Here is a 23,524-nt window from a genome sequence, read left to right as displayed (position 1 = left end):
TAATTGGGGGTGCGAGGGAGGAGCCTGAAATGTCTAATCTGTTACGATGCCACCACCTTGCATGTTGAGGTTCCTGGCATGAAACATTAGAGGGATGGGCTCTGCCACTAAGGAGCATACAGTGCATAGATACCCAAGGAGGCGGGGAGTTAAGATTGCCCTCCTACAGGAGACCCATCTCATACAGTGTGAGGTGGAGAAATTGTGCCGGAGGTGGAGGGGGCAGGTGTTCACGGCCTCATTGTCGGCATATGCTAGAGAGGAACTGATTTGGGTAAGAGCGGGAGTTCCCTTTGAGCCACAGCCTACACTCATAGATATAGATGGCCAGTATGTACTGGTGACTGAGGTTTTTTGGCCGGGATATTACCCTCAGCAGTGTATATGCCACCCAGCCACAATCAGGTGCCCTTCCTTCATGGTCTTTTGGGCCCACTGGCTGCAGAGGCAGGTATACTTCCTGGGGAGATTTTAATTGTGTGTCTGACGTTATGCTGGATCGTTCAACTCTCCCCCCCCCCCCCCTTTGCCCAGGACTCGGGCCCAACAGGGTGCTGCAGGGTTTCGTGAGTGGTTGGGGCACTAGGGGTTGAAGGCTATCTGGAGGACACAACGCATCAACGGGAGGGATTACTTTACTCCTATTCGCCTATATACCAATTGCACACACAACTGGATGCCCTGTGGCCTGTACCATTGCGTTATCCATACTGAATATTTGGGGAGCAAGACCTCGGACCACAGTCCTTTAATGCTAGATTTTAGACCTGCAGGGGACCGCCCCAGATTCATCCGTTGCAGTTTAACCCAAGGGCCCTTGAAGACACTTGTTTCAGGGACAGCCTGGACACTGGCATTGACAATTACTTCTCCGATAATGCACGCTCTGCGTCTACGGAATTGGTGGAGTGGGATGGGTATATGGCTGTAGTGCACAGACACCGTTTGGGACACTAAGGGCATACTGCGCGACCTGCATTTGGAGCTGGGGACCCTTGAAGACCACTTACACAGGCTGGACAATTCACAGGGTACGGAGGCCGATGACCTGGAAGGTCTGCGGAAAGCGTGTAGGACGTATGGCGAGGCGCTCTAGAGGTTGCGGTGCCATGATTGTAGAGGGTATCTCAAGAGGGATCATGAAGAAGAGGGACAGCCCAGGTGACTGTTGGCATGGCTCGTGCAGCCAGAGCCGCGCAGGGCTCCGATCACGCAGGTACGGCATGGGACTGGGAAGTCAGTCTATAACCCAGAGGCAATTAACACATAGTTCTATGATTATTATAGGAAGCTATATGATGCGCCTTTGCCGGTCACCACGAGGGATCAGGGAGACTTTCTGGTCGAACTGCACTTCCTGGTGGTGGACCCTCAGGCCCAGGAGGCACTGAGGTACCAGCGACTGACTGAACAGGAGGCTTGTGCAGCTATTAAGAGCATGGTCGCAGGGAAGACCCCAGGCCTCGACGGCCTCCCTGCGGAATTCTAGTCAGCATATGCTTCAGCACTGGCCCCACGGCTGGCGACACTCTACAAGGAGTCTTTACGGCTCCCTGAATGAACACGTGATGCGCAGGTGATCCCACGAGGCTGGCACAGCAGACTTTCGCCCATTCTCAATGCTTAACATGGATTTCAAATTGTTCAGTCAGATTTTGGCTCTCTGCCTCCTCCCGCACATGCCCAATTTAATACATGCAGATCAGAACGGGGTTCATCCCATATCGGAGCACGTCCTTTAATTTGTACAGACTATATTCAGTCTTGTTTCACCCTGAGATCCAGGCTCTCCACGGGCAGCCTTTTTGGCAGAAGATTTGGTGGGACTATGCTTTCAAGACTATGGAGCAGATGTGTCTTGGCAGTACATGGGTGAGGTAGGTGAAACTTTTTTGGGGGCCCCACAGCGCGAGTTAAAACGGGTGGGATGGTGTCCTCACAATATGACCTATACCATGGCACCAGACTGGGCTGTCCCCTATCACCGCTCCTCTTCGCTTTGGCAGTCGAGCCACTGTCTGCGCTATTTCAGGGGGGGGCGCGTATTGTAGCTGGCTGTAGGAGATGATGGTCATCATTTCCCTATACGCCGATGATCTTTATGTTCCCGGTGTCTTCGGCCATCGCTCTGCCCTTCTGGAAGATCTTAACTGAGCACAATCCACCTTTAGATATTTGGAGATACATGTTTTTCACTCACTTTAAGATCTTTGGGAGGGTAACCTCGGGAGGATTCTCTGAGCACTTAGGTCGTGGGTCCCTTTTTGGTGTTTCTTACGACTACCTATTATGGCCCGATATCCCTGTCCAAGATGAGCATGCTCCCGCGCCCATTATATATTTTTGTTAATATCCCGATTCCGGAGCCTGCTTGCTGGTTTCCACAATTGGACTCCTTGCTACGAGACATTATTTGGTTAAGGGGTGGCAGAGAGTGTCCTTGAACACTTTACTATCCCCCTCGTCAGAAGGCAGCCTGGGAGTACCAAGCTTTGAACTCTATTATTTGGCCTCTCAACGGCAGTGGGTTGCGCAGTGGCCAGAGGGGCTGAGGTTGGAGGAGAGCGGGTGGCCATTGTCTGGGACATACCCAGCTGTTTTGCTGGCCAAGCTACTGAACCCGGAGGTGGAAATTCCACATCGGTCACTGTTGCCTACAGCCTTGCAGTGCTGGAAAGGGTGCAGGGCGAATACTGAAGGGGGTTAGTCTGTACACTCTGGTCCTGCCCTTGGTTGGATTACCCTAAAGAGCCCCACTAACGATATTCACGGCTGAACAGTTGGTGTCCTGGACAATGGTGGTGATTGACACAGTGGGAGATTGTTACCACTTGAACATGCCTGCCCCTTTTGCAGACCCGATTGAGGGCTCTGGCCTTCCACCCGGACAATTCCTCTGACATGAAGCACTGGTCCGGACATTCAGAGGACTGTGGGTTTTTTACCCACCCTTCCACATGGATGGTAGGAAACCGGTTTATCAACCTCACCGTGGTTCTGGCTACAAGACGGATAGCTATGGCATGGAGCTCCGCTGACAGACCGGTGGCTGGGGCCTGGAGACGTGATGTAGCCCATTGGGTCGGGCAGATGGCAGAGCCCTGACTAGGGAAGAATCGAGAGGACTGAGATGACGACCCATCGCGGTGGAGTGGAGGGAGGTCCTGGATGCCTGGAAACACCAGGAGAGAGCAAGTATCGATAGGGAGGGGGAAATAGAAATGGAGTCCAGCTGGCTAGGGAGAGCACACACGTGGCTGGGGAACCTGAACCAGGCGGCGACGCCCGCTATGGGGTGAGGGGGAACAGTAGACAGAGGGGCACCCTGCTGTGCCCCTGCAGTGACGAGTGAAGTGGATGTCAGAGAGCCCCTGAACTTCCTCCATGGTAGGTCGTGACTAGGACATAGCAACTGATGGCTGGAAGCCAAATTAGAATTGTCCCCTCTGCCCACCCGATGGGGTATGACCCCGGATTTGTTTTTGGGATTCCTGGTAATACTTGCACCACCTGGCACTTGTAAGTTACTAGTTGAGTTTGTTAAGTAGGTTTGTGGTAGGCATTCCCACTGAAGCTCCTTTCTTACCAGATTAAACCATTTTAAGATTACAATGTATGATGATTGGATACAATGCCAGGATTGTATTCAATGCCATTATATCACGCTTTAAGACATTGCTACCGGCATGAGGGGCTGTTCCTTTTGTATGCACTGTGACTGGTGCAGACCCTTAATACTGGTGGATGACGCAATAGATGGAAGCAGTCTGATGCGGAAGGGTCTCTTGACGACGCACTGTATTGTAATTCAATTGCCGAATGGAGAGCTGTAAAATGCTAATAAATGTGTTTTTATTGTTTAAAAAAATAAAAGGGTTAAATAAAATAGGGGGTGGGCTAGGATACCACCCTGGCAGACCCCCCCCCCTTATAGAAATACAACCTGTCAATTCCCCGTTAGGACCCCATCTAACTTGGACGCAAGTGCTATTATGCAGTCCAAATAGAATTTCTAAAAGTTCATGGGGTATCCCCTGCTCCCTCAGTATGCCACAACATTTCTCCCTCTGAGCCAGGTCAAAAGCAGAACGGAGGTCAACAAAAGTAACCAGTTGCAGTCAATGTTGTCCGCAGTCTTCCACTTGGTTACCAAACATTTAAAGGCTTGGTCAACAGTGCCCACGTTATCTTGGAAGCCAGCTTGAAAGTGGGTTACCACTTGCCCGTCGGCTGACCACCCATTGAGTTTATCGAGGATTTGGCTGCAAAAAATGTTTAAGTGATGTCTATCCGACCAATGGGAAGATAGTTCTGCAGTATATCCCTGGAGCCCTTTTTAGGTCTCGCCTGACCCAGCGCATGCGCTGGTCTGGCGAGACTTTGAGAGGGCTCCAAAAAGTGCTACCAGGCCAGCCTAGAGCTACAGTGCGGGCGCGGGCGCCGCGCTTGATCGAGATTACTTTCACGGCCGCTTGGCATAGCCAATAGGTCTCGCTTTTGGGACCTTATAAGTATTTATTTATGCAACTGTTGCATGGCTAAACACTTCTAAGGTCCCAAAGGCGAGACCTATTGGCTATGCCAATGCTTGTTAGGGTTGCGCCTGTGAGAGCATGTGCTAGCATCTTTACTTGCAAAAAGGGCTTGGAGTCCGCCGGTTGCTTACCACTTGTTAGCTACCTTGGCACTCTTCTTTACGGCCTTGTAATCCATCAAGGTAGGCCTAACAATTTCCGCTCCTCTCTGAGGAGCAGGGACCAAGCACAGATTGATTCAACTTTTATCAGTTCCGGTCCACTGCTTCCAACGTGATTGAGGTACTATTATGTTCTTTTTAATTCTTAGTGCCCTGCAAACAGAAGGCGTGTGACTGGCAAAACATGCCCAGCAGGATAAACAAAACTGCAAAGATTTTCTATAGTTAATTTTCAATTATTTCGCAAAGTCTTCTTTTCTCCCTTAGCACTCATGTATTTTTGGTCTTTGGCATGAAACTCAAAAGAGGATTATTTTATTGCAAAGCGACAGTTTCTTTCTTATGTATAATTTCTGAAATGTTTCTTTAAACACAATTGGGTAGTACACCCCAATCTGCCCTGCCACGCCCCCAAATCCAATCTGCCCCACGACACTCTGCCACTGAACTCTACTCTCCGACACTCTACTTCAAAAGATCCAGTCTACGAAGCAACTAGTCCCACTCCGCCCTAGGACAATATACGCCACTAAGCCATGGTGGTGTACAACATGGTAAAAACCCATTGCCAAGAGCTCTTGTATAGGAGAGTCTTATTGGATTTTACCAATGCAGGCTATATATGGGAATAATATCTGCACGTTTCCAGGTCCGAGGTGTAGTGGCACCTGCAAGAATGGCGTTCAAGACTGTATTGCTATATGGGACCCAGATATCCAAATTTGATCAGAAGAAATCCAAAAGGATTTCATCTAGGCCAACAGCCTTCCCATTCTTTTGTGCGGTCACAGCCTTCTCAATATCTATTAAAGAAAAATTTAAGAATTGTTCATGGTGGCGATCAAAGGGCTGCGGGGTAGCTTCATATACATATGGCTCGCAGGTCAAAGGGAAATTGTGCACAGCAAAGTAAAACGATTCTCCCGCACAGCACCCTGAATATAAATTTCTGGATGCACAGTCGCCTGGGAGGGCCATGTTTGACGGTGAGCCAAAATGTATTCACATCTTTACTAGTTGGCGCACTTAAAAAGTTGTCCAATAATTCATCATTCCAATTTGCTTGAGCTGTCCAGCGTGCAGTTTTACACTGCGCTTTGGCTACTGGAATCACACTTCTGTTGCATTATTTGATAGCGTTTACCAGGGCACGCTTTGCTTCCCAGCCTGCAGAATTCAACCAAGAATTGGCTCTAGCTTGAAACCCCTCAAAAACCTCCTAATGCTTTGTAAAGCAATTATTATGACCAGGTAAAAGAAGCTCACTATTGTCTAGCTTGTCAACTACTTGATTTAGAGTAGAAAATACAATAAATTGGTTTTTACACCATCTTCTGAGGTAGCAATAGCGTTCCACTTTGGTGGCCTTCTTGAGTTAGCGACTTCAAGCACAGCACAACCTGGGGCGTTTCCTGGTGCCTTTTCCCATGCTGCCCCATGCCCAAAATAAGAGTAAAATGATCACTTTCTAGTCTTTGAGGGATTACCATGTCAATCGAAAACTTCCATGCTCTAATGTCTAAGAGAATGTAATCAATTCTACTCCAATAATTGAGTCTGTGAAAGTAGGAGACTGAAAAGTCCGATTTTTTCCTGTCCATTACAAGCTCTCAGCTCATGGAACAAGCACATACTGCTTACTTGCAGGGTGTGGCAGATAGTCAAGTAATAAGTGGCAACTCTAGAAAGGTGATGCCCCAAGATGAATCTTCTTCAGCTATTAGTTTTGAGAAGCATGCACTAGCCTCCAAAGTAATGTTAAAATGATCTGCTAGGATGATTATGAGCAACTTGGCATAACTATTAAGACTGTACACCATCACTAAAGTTGGGGAAGATACTTTAAAAGAAGCTGACCTTTTCTAAACATTAAGTAGCCAGAACTTCCCATCAGGCTCAACAACCTCTAACTCCAGTATGTCCAGGGACTGTACTGAAATCTCTCTCGTTCGCCCCCTAATGTAGTTTTGACCCATATTAACAGGCCACAAGAAGGGCGGCCAGCTGCTGAATGGGTGGCAAATTTACTGTAGCTTTGAAAGCCGTCCCTATGCTCACTTTTTTGTGGCCCATGTCTCCTGGAGAGCACAGACAGGTCACATCAATAATTAAAAGCACCCCATTCTGGGCCTCGTCATACCAACGACCCCAACAGAACATCATAAACATTTCCCCTGCTACCCTATCCACCTCTCCTGATGCAGTTATGGAAGCTGAGGTGACGCCTGGCAGAGGTGAAGGTAATGGGTGTGGGTATCCAGATGGTGCTAGGTGATTAATATGATGTCTTTCATAGCTGCTTCTACTTACCTAAGCAGGCTATTAGTGGAACTACTTACTTTAAGGAGGACTACATCCTCTAACTTCACACTCCACGTGGGGGGTGGTCATATCCTTTATCGGAGGAGTCCCACAATCATCAAAACAGTGGGCACTGAAAAGTGTACTTCACCTCTCCTTCAGCACCTGAGGGGTGGTGTTGGCAGATGGGGGCTCACCTATTCTTTTGATCTTTTCCCACCAGTCCTCCAGCCAAATAAAAGAGAGTGAGGACAGGAAGGGGGCCTGCTCCCTCCAACAGGAGAGGCTGGGGGTCGCATTACAAAGGCAGCAATTCCTTTGAAGCTCCCCGTCACGAATGGCTCTTCCTTTACACCTCCACCCAAGAAAGGCATTGTTCTTGGCCTCAGAGTGCACAGACACTCTACCTCATGAGGTCAGAACACTGTCTAGAGGTAGCAGCCTGACTCAGGCCATTCGGTGACCACACTAAGGATTGGTAGGTTTTAGGGCATCCCACTAAGGGGTCCTGTGTGTGCACTTTAAAAAAATATATATATATATATATATATCTGACACTGGAATCGGTGCAGGTTTATTATGCGGAGAGGTTTGGTACCAAAAATCCAATTTGTCAGTGAAGCCATCATGGAGCTGGAGAACTTGTAATAGCTAGTGACCAGTCCATGTACTTACTATGGCTTCCCCTAGTACCTTGAAATATAGCAGGGGCATAACTGCTCATGCAGCTATGCCCTCACAGGAGATATAGTGCACTCTGCCTTAGGTCCAAGGCCGGCTAGAGGGGTGTCTTATCTATATCTCATGCAGTGTCCATGGGCATGGCACACAGGGATGTGAAAGTCTCAAGGACCCCCTGCAAATGGTTCTAGAACTCCTAGGGCAGGGCAATAATATAATTGTAAAGCCTAGGCAGTCATGCGGTTCAATTAATCTAACAACTCATCATACCAACATCATTATATTAGGAACTCAGTGAGAATACTGTATAGCTATATTAAAACATATCTGAATTTTATTTGACTTAGTTTTAAAGAAGTGTTAAACAATTCATAAATACAATACAACATGATTTCAATGTAGCAAAAATTACAAAAATCACAAGGAACATAAATAGTTTGGAAAGGATAAGATGCAACATTAATTCATACATATATACATAATGAAAAGGTGGTTCTCCTCAACGAGCGTTTCAGCACTAAAAGCGCCTTCATCAGGAGTGCCACGACTGTCTTTATGTATATGGGAAGAAACCGATTCAGATCGTAAGGTTGTTGCAAGGTTTAAAATCGCAAGACTTAGGGTGCTGTATCGGTATAGACTAGATCCCAGTGTCGGATATATAGTTCTCAATACCGGTTCTGTATAGTATCCCAATATTGATATAGGGATACGAACATGGGTGTGAACTATTGATAAATGTTCACATTTCCAATAGCTCGCTATTGATTGTGCGTAACTCTGAACGTCCGCTCAATTAGGCGTTGGATGGAGTGGAGCACGACTGGAATGGCAATTTAGTCCGTATACGTATCTGGGTTGTAGCAGCACAAAGTCACGCAAGGATATGCGGGTCAATGTGTGGTTTTACGCATGGCTTCCTAAGATTCGTCCCGTGCAGCGTAGCATGAAACCACACATAAACCCGCATAGCCTTGCTTAAAAGGCCCCTTTAACATATAGTACGTGCCAACGTTTTTTCAATTTAGAATGTGATTCATAAAGGGAAGGTAAAAAAAGCACCTCATGATAAATGAAGAGTAAGATGGGTCAGGTTTCAAGATCACTTTATTTAGAAAAAAAGCCACTTTAAAAAAGGACAAAAACGCAGTAAGGCAGAAATACCCCAGCCCCACAAGCAGACGTAATAGCAACCAAAAAGTAAATCTTATCAGAAAGAATTTTATGTTCTACTGTTTCCATAGTTTGAAAAGGAGGACCCCGTAAAGACCTCAAAACACAAAGAAGATCCCAAAATGGAGAAGAATTTTGTGAACTAGGTCTTGTGATTGACAAGTGCAATCTCATCCAGGTCTCTACAAACTCAGTTAATTGTTTGCTATCAAACCATTCAAATTGCAGAGTGGATAATTAAAGAATAAGGTAAAACCATATAAAGAAAATTGCAAGATTAAGGAAAAAGCACCTGATGGAGCTGAAAAGCCACAAGAAGAACATAAACCATCAATGGATTTTAGTTAACTATCTAATTCCATAACTCCTCTTCAATACTATGAACTATTTGACTTGCAAAGAACATGGATTCAAAGTGGCCTCTAGGCCTATTTGTCGGCCATCTGTTGTGAAGATCAAAAGTTGCTTAACTACATCTTTGAATAAGTACTCCATTTTCAACCACCAATTCAGTTGCCATTTGATCTTGATTGAAAGATGAAATGCCGTCCCAGAGGACTGATTTTTTTTTTTTTTATTGATTTTCATAGTATAACAACCATAAAATACATCACCGTTGACATATGTTTACAGAATACAGAGCGTTACACGGATACATCGTAGCAGAGTTTGGCAATGTTAGCAGAACACAGTTCATGGCAATAACATACAGTATGTAGAGTAGCATCATATGGAACATTCTTAGCCCTCATTTCTAGACATCATATACTCCGTGAATAGACTTCAGATGTCACATGGCCGAGATGTACTTGGCAGTTCTTCAGCATAACAGGCAAGTTGGTCACGACAGTATGCTACATCTTTTAACCAATGATCATGCTTGGGCGCCGGCCTGCCACCCCAATGAATTGAGACTCTACACTTCGCTATGAGCAAAGCTATGGTCACCAGGCGTCGATGGGCAACTTTAAGCTGGAACGCAGTACCTGAAAAACATACGGGGCAACTCCACGCCAAATGTTGGAAGTCGGCATTTTCGGCACCACACCTAATACAGCAATGTGAGTCCCTCAGCCCATACTTAGAGAGTTGCGCGGGTGTATAATACATTTGGTGTATGTATTTGTAATGAATGAGTGAGATTCCCCATTCGCGGTCAGTTGGCCTGTTAGTTTGCAACACGCTATCCATTCATCTTCCACTTAGGACTGAGGCAAAATATTATTCAATTTCTCCATTGGGCCCAGTTAAAAATCCAGCACATCTGTTTGGGAAATTCTATATAAACGAGTAACAAGTTTGACCCGTGTCTGCGTTGCGTATATTAATTGCAGTGGCCCTAATGTTGGCAGTTCTTCAGAATACCACGGATATAATGCCCGCAACGCCACTCGTAGCCTACCATACATGAACGTTAGCATGACTGACCCCGCTTTTTCTCCTACAAGTCGCGGGAGCTCAATAAACTTCCCCTCAGGAAATAAATCACTCATTGTGTGTATACCTGCGTCTTGTATAGCCCTTAGTGAACCCGTTTTGCCCGTTACCGAGAGCGCTGTATGATGCACCAGCGGCATTGCCGGGGCATACAGTGGCAATCGCAGTGCCCTCTTCCCCAGTACTTGCTATGCGAGAGCTGGACAGCGTACCGCATCTACTTCGTCTTTTTCAAAGACTGAGGTGGTGTTTACAATAATTGCCTTGAGTGGGATTGGGTGGACAGCGCCAGCCTCCACCGCCACGTGGAGTGAATTGTGGTTCTTGTTGCCAATAGTAGGCGTACTGCGCACAAAGATAATATAATTGCAGATCCGGCACTGTAAAACCACCCATCTCATACGGTAATGTTAGCACTTCCCATTTAACTCTGGTGTGATATCGGGTCGGGATAAACCCTGACTGAGCAGGGAGCGCCATGTTAGGTAGTAATAACCGCAGTCTGTTTGCCAGAACCTTTGCTAAAATCTTTACATCCGTATTCATTAGGGAAAGTGGCCTATATGATTCACAACTATCTGGTGCCTTCCCTGGTTTCAATAGAGCTATAATCAGCGCTTCACGGAGCGTGTCCGGAAGTCTTCGTTGCTCCGAGGACTGAATTGTTGGAGAACAGAACTTGTGCAGGTGCCACAACCACAGATGGAAATTAAATCTGGTACATCAAAATGTGAAAAAACAGGTTGTTATACATCCTTGGACGTTCAGCTCCTCTGGGAGAAAGATTCCCTAGATCCATTCAGAACCTTGCTCCACGATCTTGAGGTCTCTCGAAGGTTGAAGTTGGCACTTGGGTCATCGAGAAGAAATCACAGATTATCAAAGCTATTGTCTCCATTAAGAAAATATTGAGAACCCTACTATAATTATAAATGTAAGTGTTTTTAAGAATGTGATGTATAGATGTGTACAATAGGGACGAAATAACAGCTTAACATACTGTTTGATTATTGTGTCATAAATTATGCAATTTTTAAAGCGGGGAATATATTGCTGATACATTGTTTCTGATAGAAGTATTTTATCCGTTTTTAATACAGGCATACATGATTTTAAAGCTGCTTCTGATAGAGACAAATGCTGTAAAGTCCTGATGAAGGTAAGGTGGTGCGTAAGCTGTTGGCACACCGAAACGCGTCGACGCTTCTGGGGTGTTAAATTCGAGGAACTATTAAGTCTAATATAAATAATGTGCTTTTGAACTATTGACCGATATTGATGTTAATTGAATAAAAATTGTGATAACTTTAACAATTTGTGTAAGTTTATAATTATATGTGGGGTTACCGATAGTATGCTATTGAGAGAAGAGGATGTATGGAAGTTGGTTGAAAGCTGATGATAGTTGGTAAGTCACTCCAGGGAAAAAAAGTTTTTTTACTGTTCCATTAAGAAAATAGACTGCTCTCTTGAGGTTATATGATAAAACCATGCATGCCTAAACCACGTGTGCCTTAACAACGCAGTCAGTACCACTACTGCATCATTACCACGTGTTCCTTTAGCATGCAAGTTATTACAACGACTGCTTTAAGGAAGTGCTAGACTTTGGAATAGTATACATTACTATACTAACTCCAGTCGGTGCATCAGTAGGGAAGGTGGTGGACTTAAAAATCCAACACCAATCCAACACTGCTTTCTCGAAAGAAAGTCATTGTAACGACTTGCGTGCTAAAAGGAACGCATGGTAATGTTGTGGTACTGACTGCGAAGTAAAGACAATGCATGGTATAGATGTTTCCCCTCTCATGAACATGAACTAACCGGTCATCTAGTTAGGGGTAATCTGGAATTCCCTGTAGATGAAGATTAGCAATCACTGAACTATCATCTTTTTTAAAGACTAAGGTCGGATTTCAAGCCGAAGGGAAGAGCCATAAGCTGTCAGTGCTGATTCCCCACACAAACTCATGGTAAGCTTTAATGATTCCTTAATATAAGGATATGCAGATATGTATCCATAAGTAGTCAAGAAATGATTTAACAGGATCAAATGAATAGTTATCTGAAGTACTGTCATCTTGAATTGGATATTTTGAACATAATTGTTCACTTCCTTCAGATGTGTTACTCAGCTAATTCCTTAGGTCTTCTGAACCAGAAATACAATGGAGTAGACGCCTATACTTCTTTGGAACTAGACACGTTGCTTCTTTCTGCAATAAGGCGGATATTCCCTCTAGAAGGATTTTGAATGGAAATATGAATCATACCTGAAGACTTTGGTAAGGACTTGAATTCGATCTGGAACTTATTCCTCACAACCTGTAAAACTCACATTTCCATGTTTACCATTTTCAGTTCTTAGTTTAACCCCTTCGACGCTCATGACGGAACGGTTCCGTCATGAGCGTCGGTTGCGCTGTGCTCATGACGGAACCGTTCCGTCATGACCACGCCCGCGCAAGCAGCGGTCAGCACCGCGGGGGAATCCGCCCCGCATGGAAGGGGTTAAGTTATGTATCTGTGTGTCAACCACAGATGAGACTGGAAATTTCTTCCCACTCGGGTATAATCAGGAATGCTGGTCCTACTAGACCACTTCTTGTTTCTGTTTCTTGAAGGAAAGAAACTGATTTACCATGGTTCCTAAGATACTGGTCAGAACTCTCGTCTTCTGGAAGGTTGTACGAGGGACATGTCACTTGACAACATGGAAGACGGAGATGGTAAAGGTTTTCTTTCCTTGCAAATTCAATGCAACTTGTCTACCAAATCAAAACCAAATAATCCGGAACCCTCAAAAAGACATATTTAAAATAGATTGTGCTGAATAAGCGTTTCATTCGATTGAGTCTTGACGGAAAGGATGCTCTGTTGGCTAAGGCGGCTCATTTAATAAATCAAAGCAGAGCTCGAGATAGAGATAGACATGCTTTCAAGATGTTAAAGAATAAGCGATCTTTGCCCAACACAGGAGTTTGACTTAGTAACGAGGTAGAACAAAATCTAACATGGTCAGTTTTGCTACCTTTTCTATAGTTAAACCTAATGGTTCATAGCAATTAGACACTTAAATGCTTAGAAAACAAAACTCGAGGAAACATGAGGAACGTCACCAGATGAAAATCAGAAAATAGTACGGACCTTTTGTTCGCCGGATTTCTCTATGGAGGTTCCAAGATTTCATGATTTTATTTTTCTATATTGGCTAACGTTATTCAAACCTTTGGTTGTTTTATATTCAGTTATAACATTCATAGAGGCAGCACCAGTTCAATGCAACATTCTGATGTACTTGGCTTTTCACTGTCACTTGCACCTCTATATCATACTAACCATCACCAGACTGTTTATCTGGGAGCATATGTGCAGAGTGAGTTTTAACCCGTTGTGTGCTCATGACGAGCCCAGCTCGTCATGAGGCACAGTGGAGCTGTGCTCATGGCGAGCTGGGCTTGTCATAACGGTCGCGCTCCGCCCACTGATTGATTCTCCCGCACAGGCGGGGAATCAATCAGTGGGCGGAGTCATGACGAGCTCAGCTAGTCATGAGTACAGCTCCATTGTGCCTCATGACGAGCTGGGCTCGTCACGAGCACAGCGCCGCCGCGCCCCCCCACCCCCGTGGGGGAATAACCCACGCGGCGAAGGGGTTAAACGGCAAACGCATCTAAATCATATCAAAAGTATAAGGTTTGTAATTTTCTACGAAAATAAACCATGATCCTTAATGAACATAGGCCTGCAAGAAGGTGACACTTTGACAAATGCCAGTTACTTTATCTTCAAGGCGCATCTGGCTCCTAAATCAAGAAACACCTTTCACTCATTCACATGTAGCGGACATAACAAAGTTAACTGACTGTAATATGCCATGTGAAGCAACATGTAAAACCATTACAGACTGTTTTCCACTAGGTCAAAGCAAGAGAACGATGGCACTTTACAGACTACATTAAACACACAAGTGATACCTGGTGCATAAAACCTAATTTCGATTAAAAAAACAAAAGCGCATTTTTCGATGAGGCTTCTTTGCTTAAGCATTTATCAGTGCCATGATTCTCCTTTAAATGTACACTTCTATATCCCAGCCCCCATACCCAATACCAATAACTGCAGCAGTCATCCTGGGTGATGGATCATAGCTGCCTTTCAGTATCTCTCTAAATACAAGAACTGTAAATTTCTCTGATTTTCTTTATTGTATTATTTATAGAGCGCTAACATTCATCCCGAAAGATATCACGGCGCTAGGTAGCGCGAATTCATCGTACGGCTGCCAGCGGGAGTAGTAGCTCTGTCATGTATTAGGTCTTGGGAAACAGATAAAAGTTTTTTCCTAAAAGCTAAATAGTCTGCCATAAGTCTGGGGTAGTTCATTCCACTTCTTTGCTGCCAGATATGAGAATGACCGTCCTCCTGCCCTCACTTTCCTTATACGCTTTGTCCTGGCCTGCGCATGATGGAGTGACAGTAGGCACCTTGTGGGAACGTAGAATTCAATTTTAGTCTGTAAAATTCTCAGTCCACCGCTGTGCAGTGCCTTATGTGCATGACTGAGGACCTTGAACACTGCTCTTTGTCGCATGGGTAGCCAGTGGAGGCGTTTCATGCACATCGATGTTGAGCTCAGTCTGCTTTTACTGCACACCAGTTTGGCTGCAGCGTTTTGTAGCACCTGCAGGCGCGCAAAGAGAATCTGCCATGCCTACGAACAGAGCATTACCATAATCTAGCTTGCTGATGAGCAGGGCCTGTGCAACTGTTCTTGTACACTCCAGGGAAAGAGTCTTCTTAGCATTTTCAGAGTTGCAAAGCCCCTTCCACACAGGGCCCTCGCATGGTCCTTCGTGGAAAGGGTATTGTCAAAGAGGATGCCTAATTTTTTTGCACATTGCTTGGGTGCTGGGGCATCTCCGAGGGTTTGTGGCCACCAGGTGGCATCCCAAATCAGGTTGGCTCCGAAGAGCAGGATTTGTGATTTACCTGCGTTTAATTTCAGGCAATGTTCCGACATCCATCGTGCCATCTCTGAGAGGCAGTTGTTCAATTTTGTTTTGGTGTCCTCATGCCTTTCCTCAAGCACTACCATCAACTGTGTATCGCCCGCATAGACCCATCCTCCGATGGAGAAGATAAATCAAGGTTTCATGTTTAATGGTGTTGAATGCAGAAGACAGGTCCAGAAGGATCAGAAGACAAGGGACATTTTGATCCAGAGCGTCATCCACAATGTGGGTTAGTGCAGTTTCAGTACCATGCCTTGCTCTAAAACCGGATTGATAGAGGTCCAGTAGTTGAAATTTCTCCATATGATTGCAGAGCTGCTTGTGGACTTATTTCTCGAGCAATTCGGCTAGCGTCATGATGTTAGTAATAGGTCTGAAGTTGTTGGGATCAGATAAATCTGAGTTGGGTGTCTTAGGGATGGGAGTGACTTGTCCAATTTTGAGGCAATCTGGGATGCTCCCCTGCAGGAGAGATTTGTGAATAATCTGCGACCAAAGAGGCATAATGGCCAAGTTGAGGTCTTTAAAAAAATTTAGCAGGAAGAGGATCATTGAAGTGATTGGCCGGTTTTAAAGTTGCCATATCGTGGGGTAATTCTGTGCAGTCTGGCAGGATCTAGGAATTTCAAGAGGCGTCATTTTTAGGAGAACAAACGAGAAACATTGCGATTAATTACTAGAAACAACATGAAGCTGAACACCTGCAAGATTTAAAATCCTGAATTGTACATCCCTGCCACCCTCACTGCTCACCTCATACAACTTGTGAAGCTCAAGTCCCCACCTATGCGCCATCAACCTCAATGAAGAGCCCCGTTACGTGATCTTGGAGCCCAACTTAACCAGTGGACACTGTTTAACCAGTAGTTAATTCCTCTTTGGATTATCCATGACTACTTAGGCAAACGTACCCCTGTTTGGGATTCCCTTTAGGGTACAGGCCACTATTGCCCTGGCGGTCACATCTGAACTATTCAAACTGATTGTGTCACTACTCCAGAATACATCCTGTGTCATTCTAAAAAGTCCCAAATTTAAGAATGTTTTCCTCTCCATTTACTATCTTCAGCCAAATTTTCTCTGGGACTACATTTTCTACCATGGAATTTGAAGCTGAGGGAGTTTTTACCCACGTTTCTGCATTTCAAATCGTACCCTTCCAGATGGAGGTTATTATACCTACCCTGTGTATAAATAACAACGCACATATCACCCCAGGGGCAACCTTTGAATAACTTGCTCCCCCTAAAAAAAGAAGTTCTAACAAATCTAAGATCGGAAGGTACACCTTTACAATTCCCTCGTAGTCCGCATGACGATTTGTAATGGAGATTTAGGGTTCTGCAGGACCGTCACGCCACAGGTACATTAACTATGGCTGTGATAATCACTCACTTTGTTGATGCCAATAAATGTACCCTGCTGAAGATACAGACTTATCACTGTTGCACTACCCTTGTACTGAACTGGTGTTTAAATGTATAACACCACAACTAGACTCATTATGTCAAATTCATACCACAATGCAGTAGTTCAGGTAAAGTGAGCCACGTCTCAGTTACGTACTAACCAAAATGTCATCCCATTCTGTTTTCCACAACTACTGCTGGAAAAGTTATTATAAAATTTCTATAACTTATCTTACAACTGTACTACTGCTGTATATTTAATAACCAACTACTAAAGTATCTATTGTTTGCATGTCCTATGGTTATACTGATGCCAACCAACAGGAGTATAAGCTCACTTCCCTCAATGTATTTATGTCACTTCTCCTCCCACTGCAGATGATGCGCACATTCTTATACTATTATCTTTCACGGTCTAGCAGGGCTATATCAGAAATTCTAAACAAATAATACAGCATTGATCACGATTTATAAACGGCGAAAAACTGAGCAGAATACTTCACCTTTGCTGCCCAAAGCACAATAGTACCTTTTCTGCTCAACACCTATAAGTTGAGTCAGAAGCCCACCTCTGCATTTAAGTTTGACAGTCTCTGATAATATTCCAGCTTTTACTTCATAAAAAAACTCCTTTCAACACTTTTTTCCAATTAAGCCCCACTTTTGGATGGAAATGTAATTCCGCTGCAAGACAATACAAGCAATGTGTAAATCATCCACACACCAACCCGTTACATTCAGAAAATTAACGGCTAGGATTCTTTACAGCCATGAATTTATACTGTCCCAGAATAGTACCACAAGGCCTAGAAGCCACTGTACAATTGACAATAAAAAAAAAAAAAAATGTTCAGTATGGTCAACTGAGAAGTAGCTTTATCTTCACTGGGGACTATGGGCGAGGCCAAGATATTCCCCTTCCACTCTCCCCAATCACTTTCACCATTGATAGGTTAAAAGTCCCTTCTGAATGTAAAGATGGACCAATATAATGGTGGTTCTGGGAAAAATTCCTAGCTTTCCGTCCCTTAAGTCCACCATCCCTAGTGGCAAAACTGACAGGCAAAAGTGCCAAGAAAGGCACAAGGGTGGTGACAGCCCGGAGCAGAAAGAGACAAATTCCAAATAGCGAGATTTGGTGTAAGAAAGGACAGAAGTTCTCCAAGGATAGGTAAAACATGTTCGAGAAAAAAATGCAGGGCTAAAAAAAGGGACACTAAAGGCTACAGAGACATTTGCTTATTAGAATTAATTGTAGACGCCTTTAGGATGGCACTGACCAATTACAGAAGAATTTAAGGTTATTATATCACTAATATCTGAAACCAAAGACATTTGAACCGCCATGATAGTGGGGGAATGAACACAGCTGCAGCAGTCCAAGAGGATGACTTGTGGAAACGGCTAAACCTAGCCTGATGGAAATCTTTAACTACTAATCAAAAAGATCTGATTTGCAAATTACATTACATTCGTATATGGAGATAGTGGGTATTTTAGATGCCTTACTAGGAAAAGTGTATTAATCGGAAATGGTAAGTAATGAGGTTTGCCAAAGGCACAAATAATCATCCTTTTATATTGGGTTACACTTACACATCTATGAGACTAAGAGCCACACCCCGTTAGATGACTGTCACAGCACCCACCAATGACAAATGCAATTCATACCAGACTAATCTCACAGAGAGCAGTTTAACTGCTTTGGGTCAGTTCTGGATTGCTCCCATGACCGGCGATGACAGGTCGGGCAAGCATACCAACAGAAAGGTGCAGGACATTCGAGGCAGAAGAAACATTTCAACCCAATGCCTTGAGCTGGGGCCCAATAAAGGTTACACTTGCACGAACATACTGTGATTAACAAAGACGGTCCCACTCGCATCCTCCCAAACCAACCCCCAGGCAATGCACATAACTGTGCTGCTGAAGTGCCGGACACCTCCAGCACCAACATTGACAGCGCAAGGAATCCACCCCCGTGTAAAAAGAGCCATGTGCCCCACCCACTACAAGAAATACATCTCCCACCATTACTCACTGAGCACTACAACTGGCCGACCACCCATCATCTTGGCGGCTTGAGAGGACCAAACCCCGAGGAGAACCTTCTAGAGACGGTGAGATGGAAAGAAAGGAACGCTGTTTCACTGAGACACTCTACAGCGCCGTCAGGGGTGGGAATAAAGAACGCCAGATGGCACAATCCAATCGCTTGCGAGGACTCATAATGTGCCGGGTATTTAGCCAATGAAATACTCGAGAGAGCAGATACCCGCCCCTCTAAGCGGGGTCACTTCAAGCTCGGTTGCCGTGAAACGCCGTTAATTCCCCTTTAGTCCGCGTGCAGATAGGTGGAGCTGTGCGCATGTTTCCGGAAAAGAGGAGGTCGGGTTTGATGTTGGGGCTTGTAGTCCTGTAAGAAGTAGCTACCATTCGAGACAGATTTTTGTTTTAAAAATGAATTGTATCTTAATTATATTAAAAAGGACATCAGTATGGGAAGTGTCGTAAAGAAGCAACAACAGGAGCTTAGTGAAAATGCTCCAAAATTAAGAACTTGACAGCTGAGGCTTGATTGGAAATTTTGGCCGTGCACATTTCGTACTCTTCGGTTTAGAATTATGTGTGATACATGTTCTTTTACGGGGGGGAGCGCGAGATCTGATTTCTGGGTCCTCCGACGGTCTTGGAGCTCATGGCAACTGTAGTATGTGACGACTGCAGCCAGGCGTGGTATCTGTGGTTACATTACATAGTTGCTCAAGTGAGTGCAGCTGTTCAGTCGTTAGTTGCTGCCTGTCTAAATATGGCAACGTTTGCTGGTTTCCTAGGCGCCTTAGCGTTTCTTCCAAAAGAGGCGTAACCTCTGCAGTAAACTGTAAAATCCCCCGGGCCCTGAGTTTCCAAACCAATGAGTCTCCCCATTTTAACTTTGATAAGTAAATTAAATAGTAGAACATTTCGGAATATATTTATTTTATGACATAACAGTTGTAGTTACAAAATTAAAGTACTTATGGTCATCAAAATATAATAAGTAATTAGAATTGTATTTCTAAATTATGCTGCTTATGTTTCAGCGCAATGGTTTGTGCAAATTCAGGTTAATGAAGCGTTCACCAATTAAGCTTTAGCTCCAACTAGGGCTAAACATCACATTTTAATACAATTCAATAACACATTAGGCTTCATGAGGAAGACAAAGGGTAGTTAATTTTTTAAACCAGAAAGGTTTAGTTGCATCCTCCCCCGCTCTGAAGCACATGAATGACCACCCCACACATGGAGCTCTGGAATACAGGTCTATATTCTTCGGCATGCAACCGTTAATTGAAAGCACTACATAATAAACTTTATTGACCACACCCAGACACAGACATATACCTCCTAGCTAATTATGTAACTTTGTAAGGAGTTCCAAAAGAGACAGGGTCCCACTGCACTTGATTACCATACACTACAGATTTATTAAAGTATTAGCAAAGTTACAAATCCAAATCATCAAATTATTTATAAATCAATAATCAGTACATGAATGCATTAGTGTATAGGTGAAAGCAATTCAAAGCCAGTGGCGTAACTCAAAATGATGGAGCCCCCTGCAGAATGTAATGAGGGGCCCCTATGCTCCCATATCTCAATCAATTCCTTTGGCCTTGGGCTGAATGGGATCCCTTTGAAGGGTGTGTGTGGGGGGGGGGGGGGGGGGGTGCTGCGCAGCAAGGACTGCAGGGACCTGTATTACCCCCAGTCCAAAGCCACGAAAGCAAAGACAAACTGTTATAAAGTTGTATCAAAGGGAAAGTTCGATAAAATCGGTTCTCCCACAAAGAGAGCACCCTGCTCTGATCAGTCAGTTTAATTCACACAATTCTAACATTTGATATATCTACACATGGTCCCATACAGGGCAGGCTTTGGGTTGCCTACAGCTGGAGGTGCGCACAAGTAGCTGACCTTTTGAGCTGTGAGCTGCCTTGTTTAAATCTTTTATTCAAGACCGACAGTCCCTCTTCCTTCACATACAGTCTGCTCCCAGAAACTCTTACCTCAGTTTAACAACTGAATTGGTGATTGTGGTGAAGGGCAGAGTGCAAATGTGTGGTCATTACTCTGAGGTGTTCGGTCAGGAAGTGAGTTGTGAGCACAAACTTCCCAACTAGGATCACCAAATGGAGGGGGCAGATGGGGAAGGGGTAGAGGAGGACGATTAGGATGGGCTCTAAATGTAGTTTCTCCCAGGACACTGTTTGAGGAAAGGCTGGCCATTCCCTTACAATGGACCAATCAGGCACCAGTAGATAACTAAGCTCATCATTTTTTCAAGCTACTACACTATGACCTACTCTGAACGTCTTTCAAATTTACAGTTATCTGCAACATAATGTGTTACATTGGGCCAAGCTGAACTCTGCAGGTGCTCACAAAACCTAATTAGTATATTCTACAGTTATCGTTTAAAGAAAAACAATTAACACGGGACAGAAAACAAAGATACATTATTTGAGAATGCTGGCTCAGCTTCTCCAACAATAAAGAAAGCTAAATTACATAGAACAATATGGCAACCAGTCAGTAACCATTTTAAAATACAGTTATACATTAGCTATGGTCAATCAAATAGTGAAAAAATTGCTAACACTAGTCATGTCAATAGTTATCTCTTTGATGACGTCATGTTGGCTGTAACCTGTCTCATCAGTTTTGAGATCATAAAGATTTCAACAGGGCGCTCAAGTTTCCCAGGTCCATCCCATTTTAAAATAACACATTACTTTTAAACGCATGAAATGAATAGCGTACATAAATAAATATCAAACATACAAAAACACCTTGAACAGCGATACCTCAGTGGCCAGAATCCAAACTCAATATGCTTGTCCGGCACTTTTTAGATGACCTTAGTCGATAAAGGTTTGACATCAAGAGTACTGTGTTTACCAAGAATATAATACTTACCCAACAACAAACTTTAACAAATTACGAAAATGCAACAAACCAACAGCACCTCTCTAATATTTTGTTCGGTTAAATAGAGGAAAAAAGCTTGAGCATCAAGCTGGATCCCACAACATGATCACAAGTTTATAATCATACGGTGATTATAAACACCCATTAAAAGCTCACGAGTGAGCACCTCACATATGTTAACATAAATTAATATTCTCTCTAGATTCAGTTGTTTCTTGCCTGAATAGTTCCTCTGCCACTTCTATTATCAACACTTTTCTGAGGTCGATTCTTCAGCGGCTGATCCAGGCCTGTTTACTCTTTGCACTCTGGGACTTGTAGTTCTGCTTTTACAAAGAGATTAAAAAAGGAATACAAGTTCCCATATGCAAAGGAGAACACCAGGACCGGATAAGCCATTCTTCGAAGGGCCTGGAAAACTTGAGAGCTCTGGAATCTCCATGTAACTTTCCACAAATTGCTATGTCTTTAAGAATACTCTACTCAGCTAAGGGTAGCTGTAGTCCCGCGATCTGGACATCCAAGATGGCCACCGCAGTGTCCCAGAAGGGCGCGTCGATCACCGCTGCAGCGGCGTGGCTCGCGGGTCACGTGAGCGCTGCTGACGCAGGAAGAGCGCGGAACGAGGGGAGAGACGCGCTCGAGACTAAAGAACTGCTGCTGACGGGAGACGCGAGGAGTGAGGAGCCCAGGAGTAAGGAGCCCAGGAGTGAGGAGCCCAGGAGTGAGGAGCCCAGGAGTGAGGAGCCCAGGAGTGAGGAGCCCAGGGGAGAAGATCCCAGAGGAGAAGAGACAGAAGCCGACTTCGGGAGCCCGCCCTGTGATAACGCTGAGCAGTCCGTTCGTCCAGGAAGGGAGAGGGATGTCTGGACCCCTTCTGCCGCGACCCAGGAGGGCCGTGGCCAGAGGCGAGTGCCTTTTTTTTGTTACTTTGCAGTTGGGTGGTGGTGGGGACTGTAAAACACTACCAGAGCACTGACTGAGCACGAAATCACCTGGGTGTTAGGTGGAGGTCCATTTTGGAATCCCTTAGCCCTCTCCTAATAATCTTTTTTTTTTTTGTTGTTCTTTTTTTTCACGGCTGTCACTGAGGAAGACGCCAAGCACATTCCCCAGCCCTGAAAACAACCCACCGAGAGGAGGGGACAAGGAGGCAAGCCCAAACGCGCCCAACGACAGTGTACAGAAAACCACAGGACTGTTACCCTTATCTACGGACTGCGTTGCCAATCCTTTTTTTTTATATGTTTTTTTTCTTTTTTTTCCTCCCTTCCGTCAGAATGCACAACCCTTAATAAAAACAAACCAAGTGGTACAAAAAGAGGAAGCCCTCCCTTTCCTTAATTACTAGGCCTTGCATGACCACTACCAAGTTACAGTGGTGTCAGAAGTGGGATACTAGGTCAGTGCTTCATCATGACCCAACCCGTCACCATGGAGGCTATCATTACATAGCTGGCTGAGGGCCAACGACACCTCCAATTGGTCATGGAACAACAAAGCCAAACTGCACAAAAAGAAAGGGAAGCCTTCCAGACTGCCCTAAGAGAACAAGCGGCGCTGATGGCCTCAACGCAACAAACACAGGACTCAGTCATATTACGTCTCACAGACGCTATTTCGGCTGCCAGGGTACACCCAAATGTCCCTAGTTCGGTCCTACAGAAATACCAGGAGGGAGACGACCCCGACTATTTTTTTGTGAATTTCGAGAGGGTGGCGACGACGGCGGGGTGGGCCCAAGAGAGGTGGGGCCAGTAAATAGCACCCCTATTATCTGGAGAATTACCTGCGGCCTATCAGGCTGCCAACCCTGACGACACTACTCCCTATCT

At 44.8% G+C, this 23,524-nt stretch overlaps 1 protein-coding gene across 1 annotated transcript in view; it reads right to left on the bottom strand.

Annotated features, from left to right (window-relative positions):
* The window catches only part of CCT3 (chaperonin containing TCP1 subunit 3), a 113,696-nt gene extending 94,243 nt beyond the window's left edge, over positions 1-19,453 (bottom strand). The window contains exon 1 of the mRNA XM_085638849.1: positions 18,757-19,453. Coding sequence (XP_085494975.1) covers positions 18,757-18,787 — 31 coding nt within the window. The 5' untranslated portion in view covers positions 18,788-19,453. The remainder of the gene's footprint in view (positions 1-18,756) is intronic.
* Between the last annotated feature and the right edge of the window lie 4,071 nt (positions 19,454-23,524).

Source organism: Triturus cristatus, chromosome 12 (assembly GCF_964204655.1).
Source record: "Triturus cristatus chromosome 12, aTriCri1.1, whole genome shotgun sequence".
NCBI lineage: Eukaryota > Metazoa > Chordata > Amphibia > Caudata > Salamandridae > Triturus > Triturus cristatus.
The sequence above is the reverse complement of the archived record's forward strand: the minus strand, read 5'-3'. Positions and strand labels throughout refer to the sequence as shown.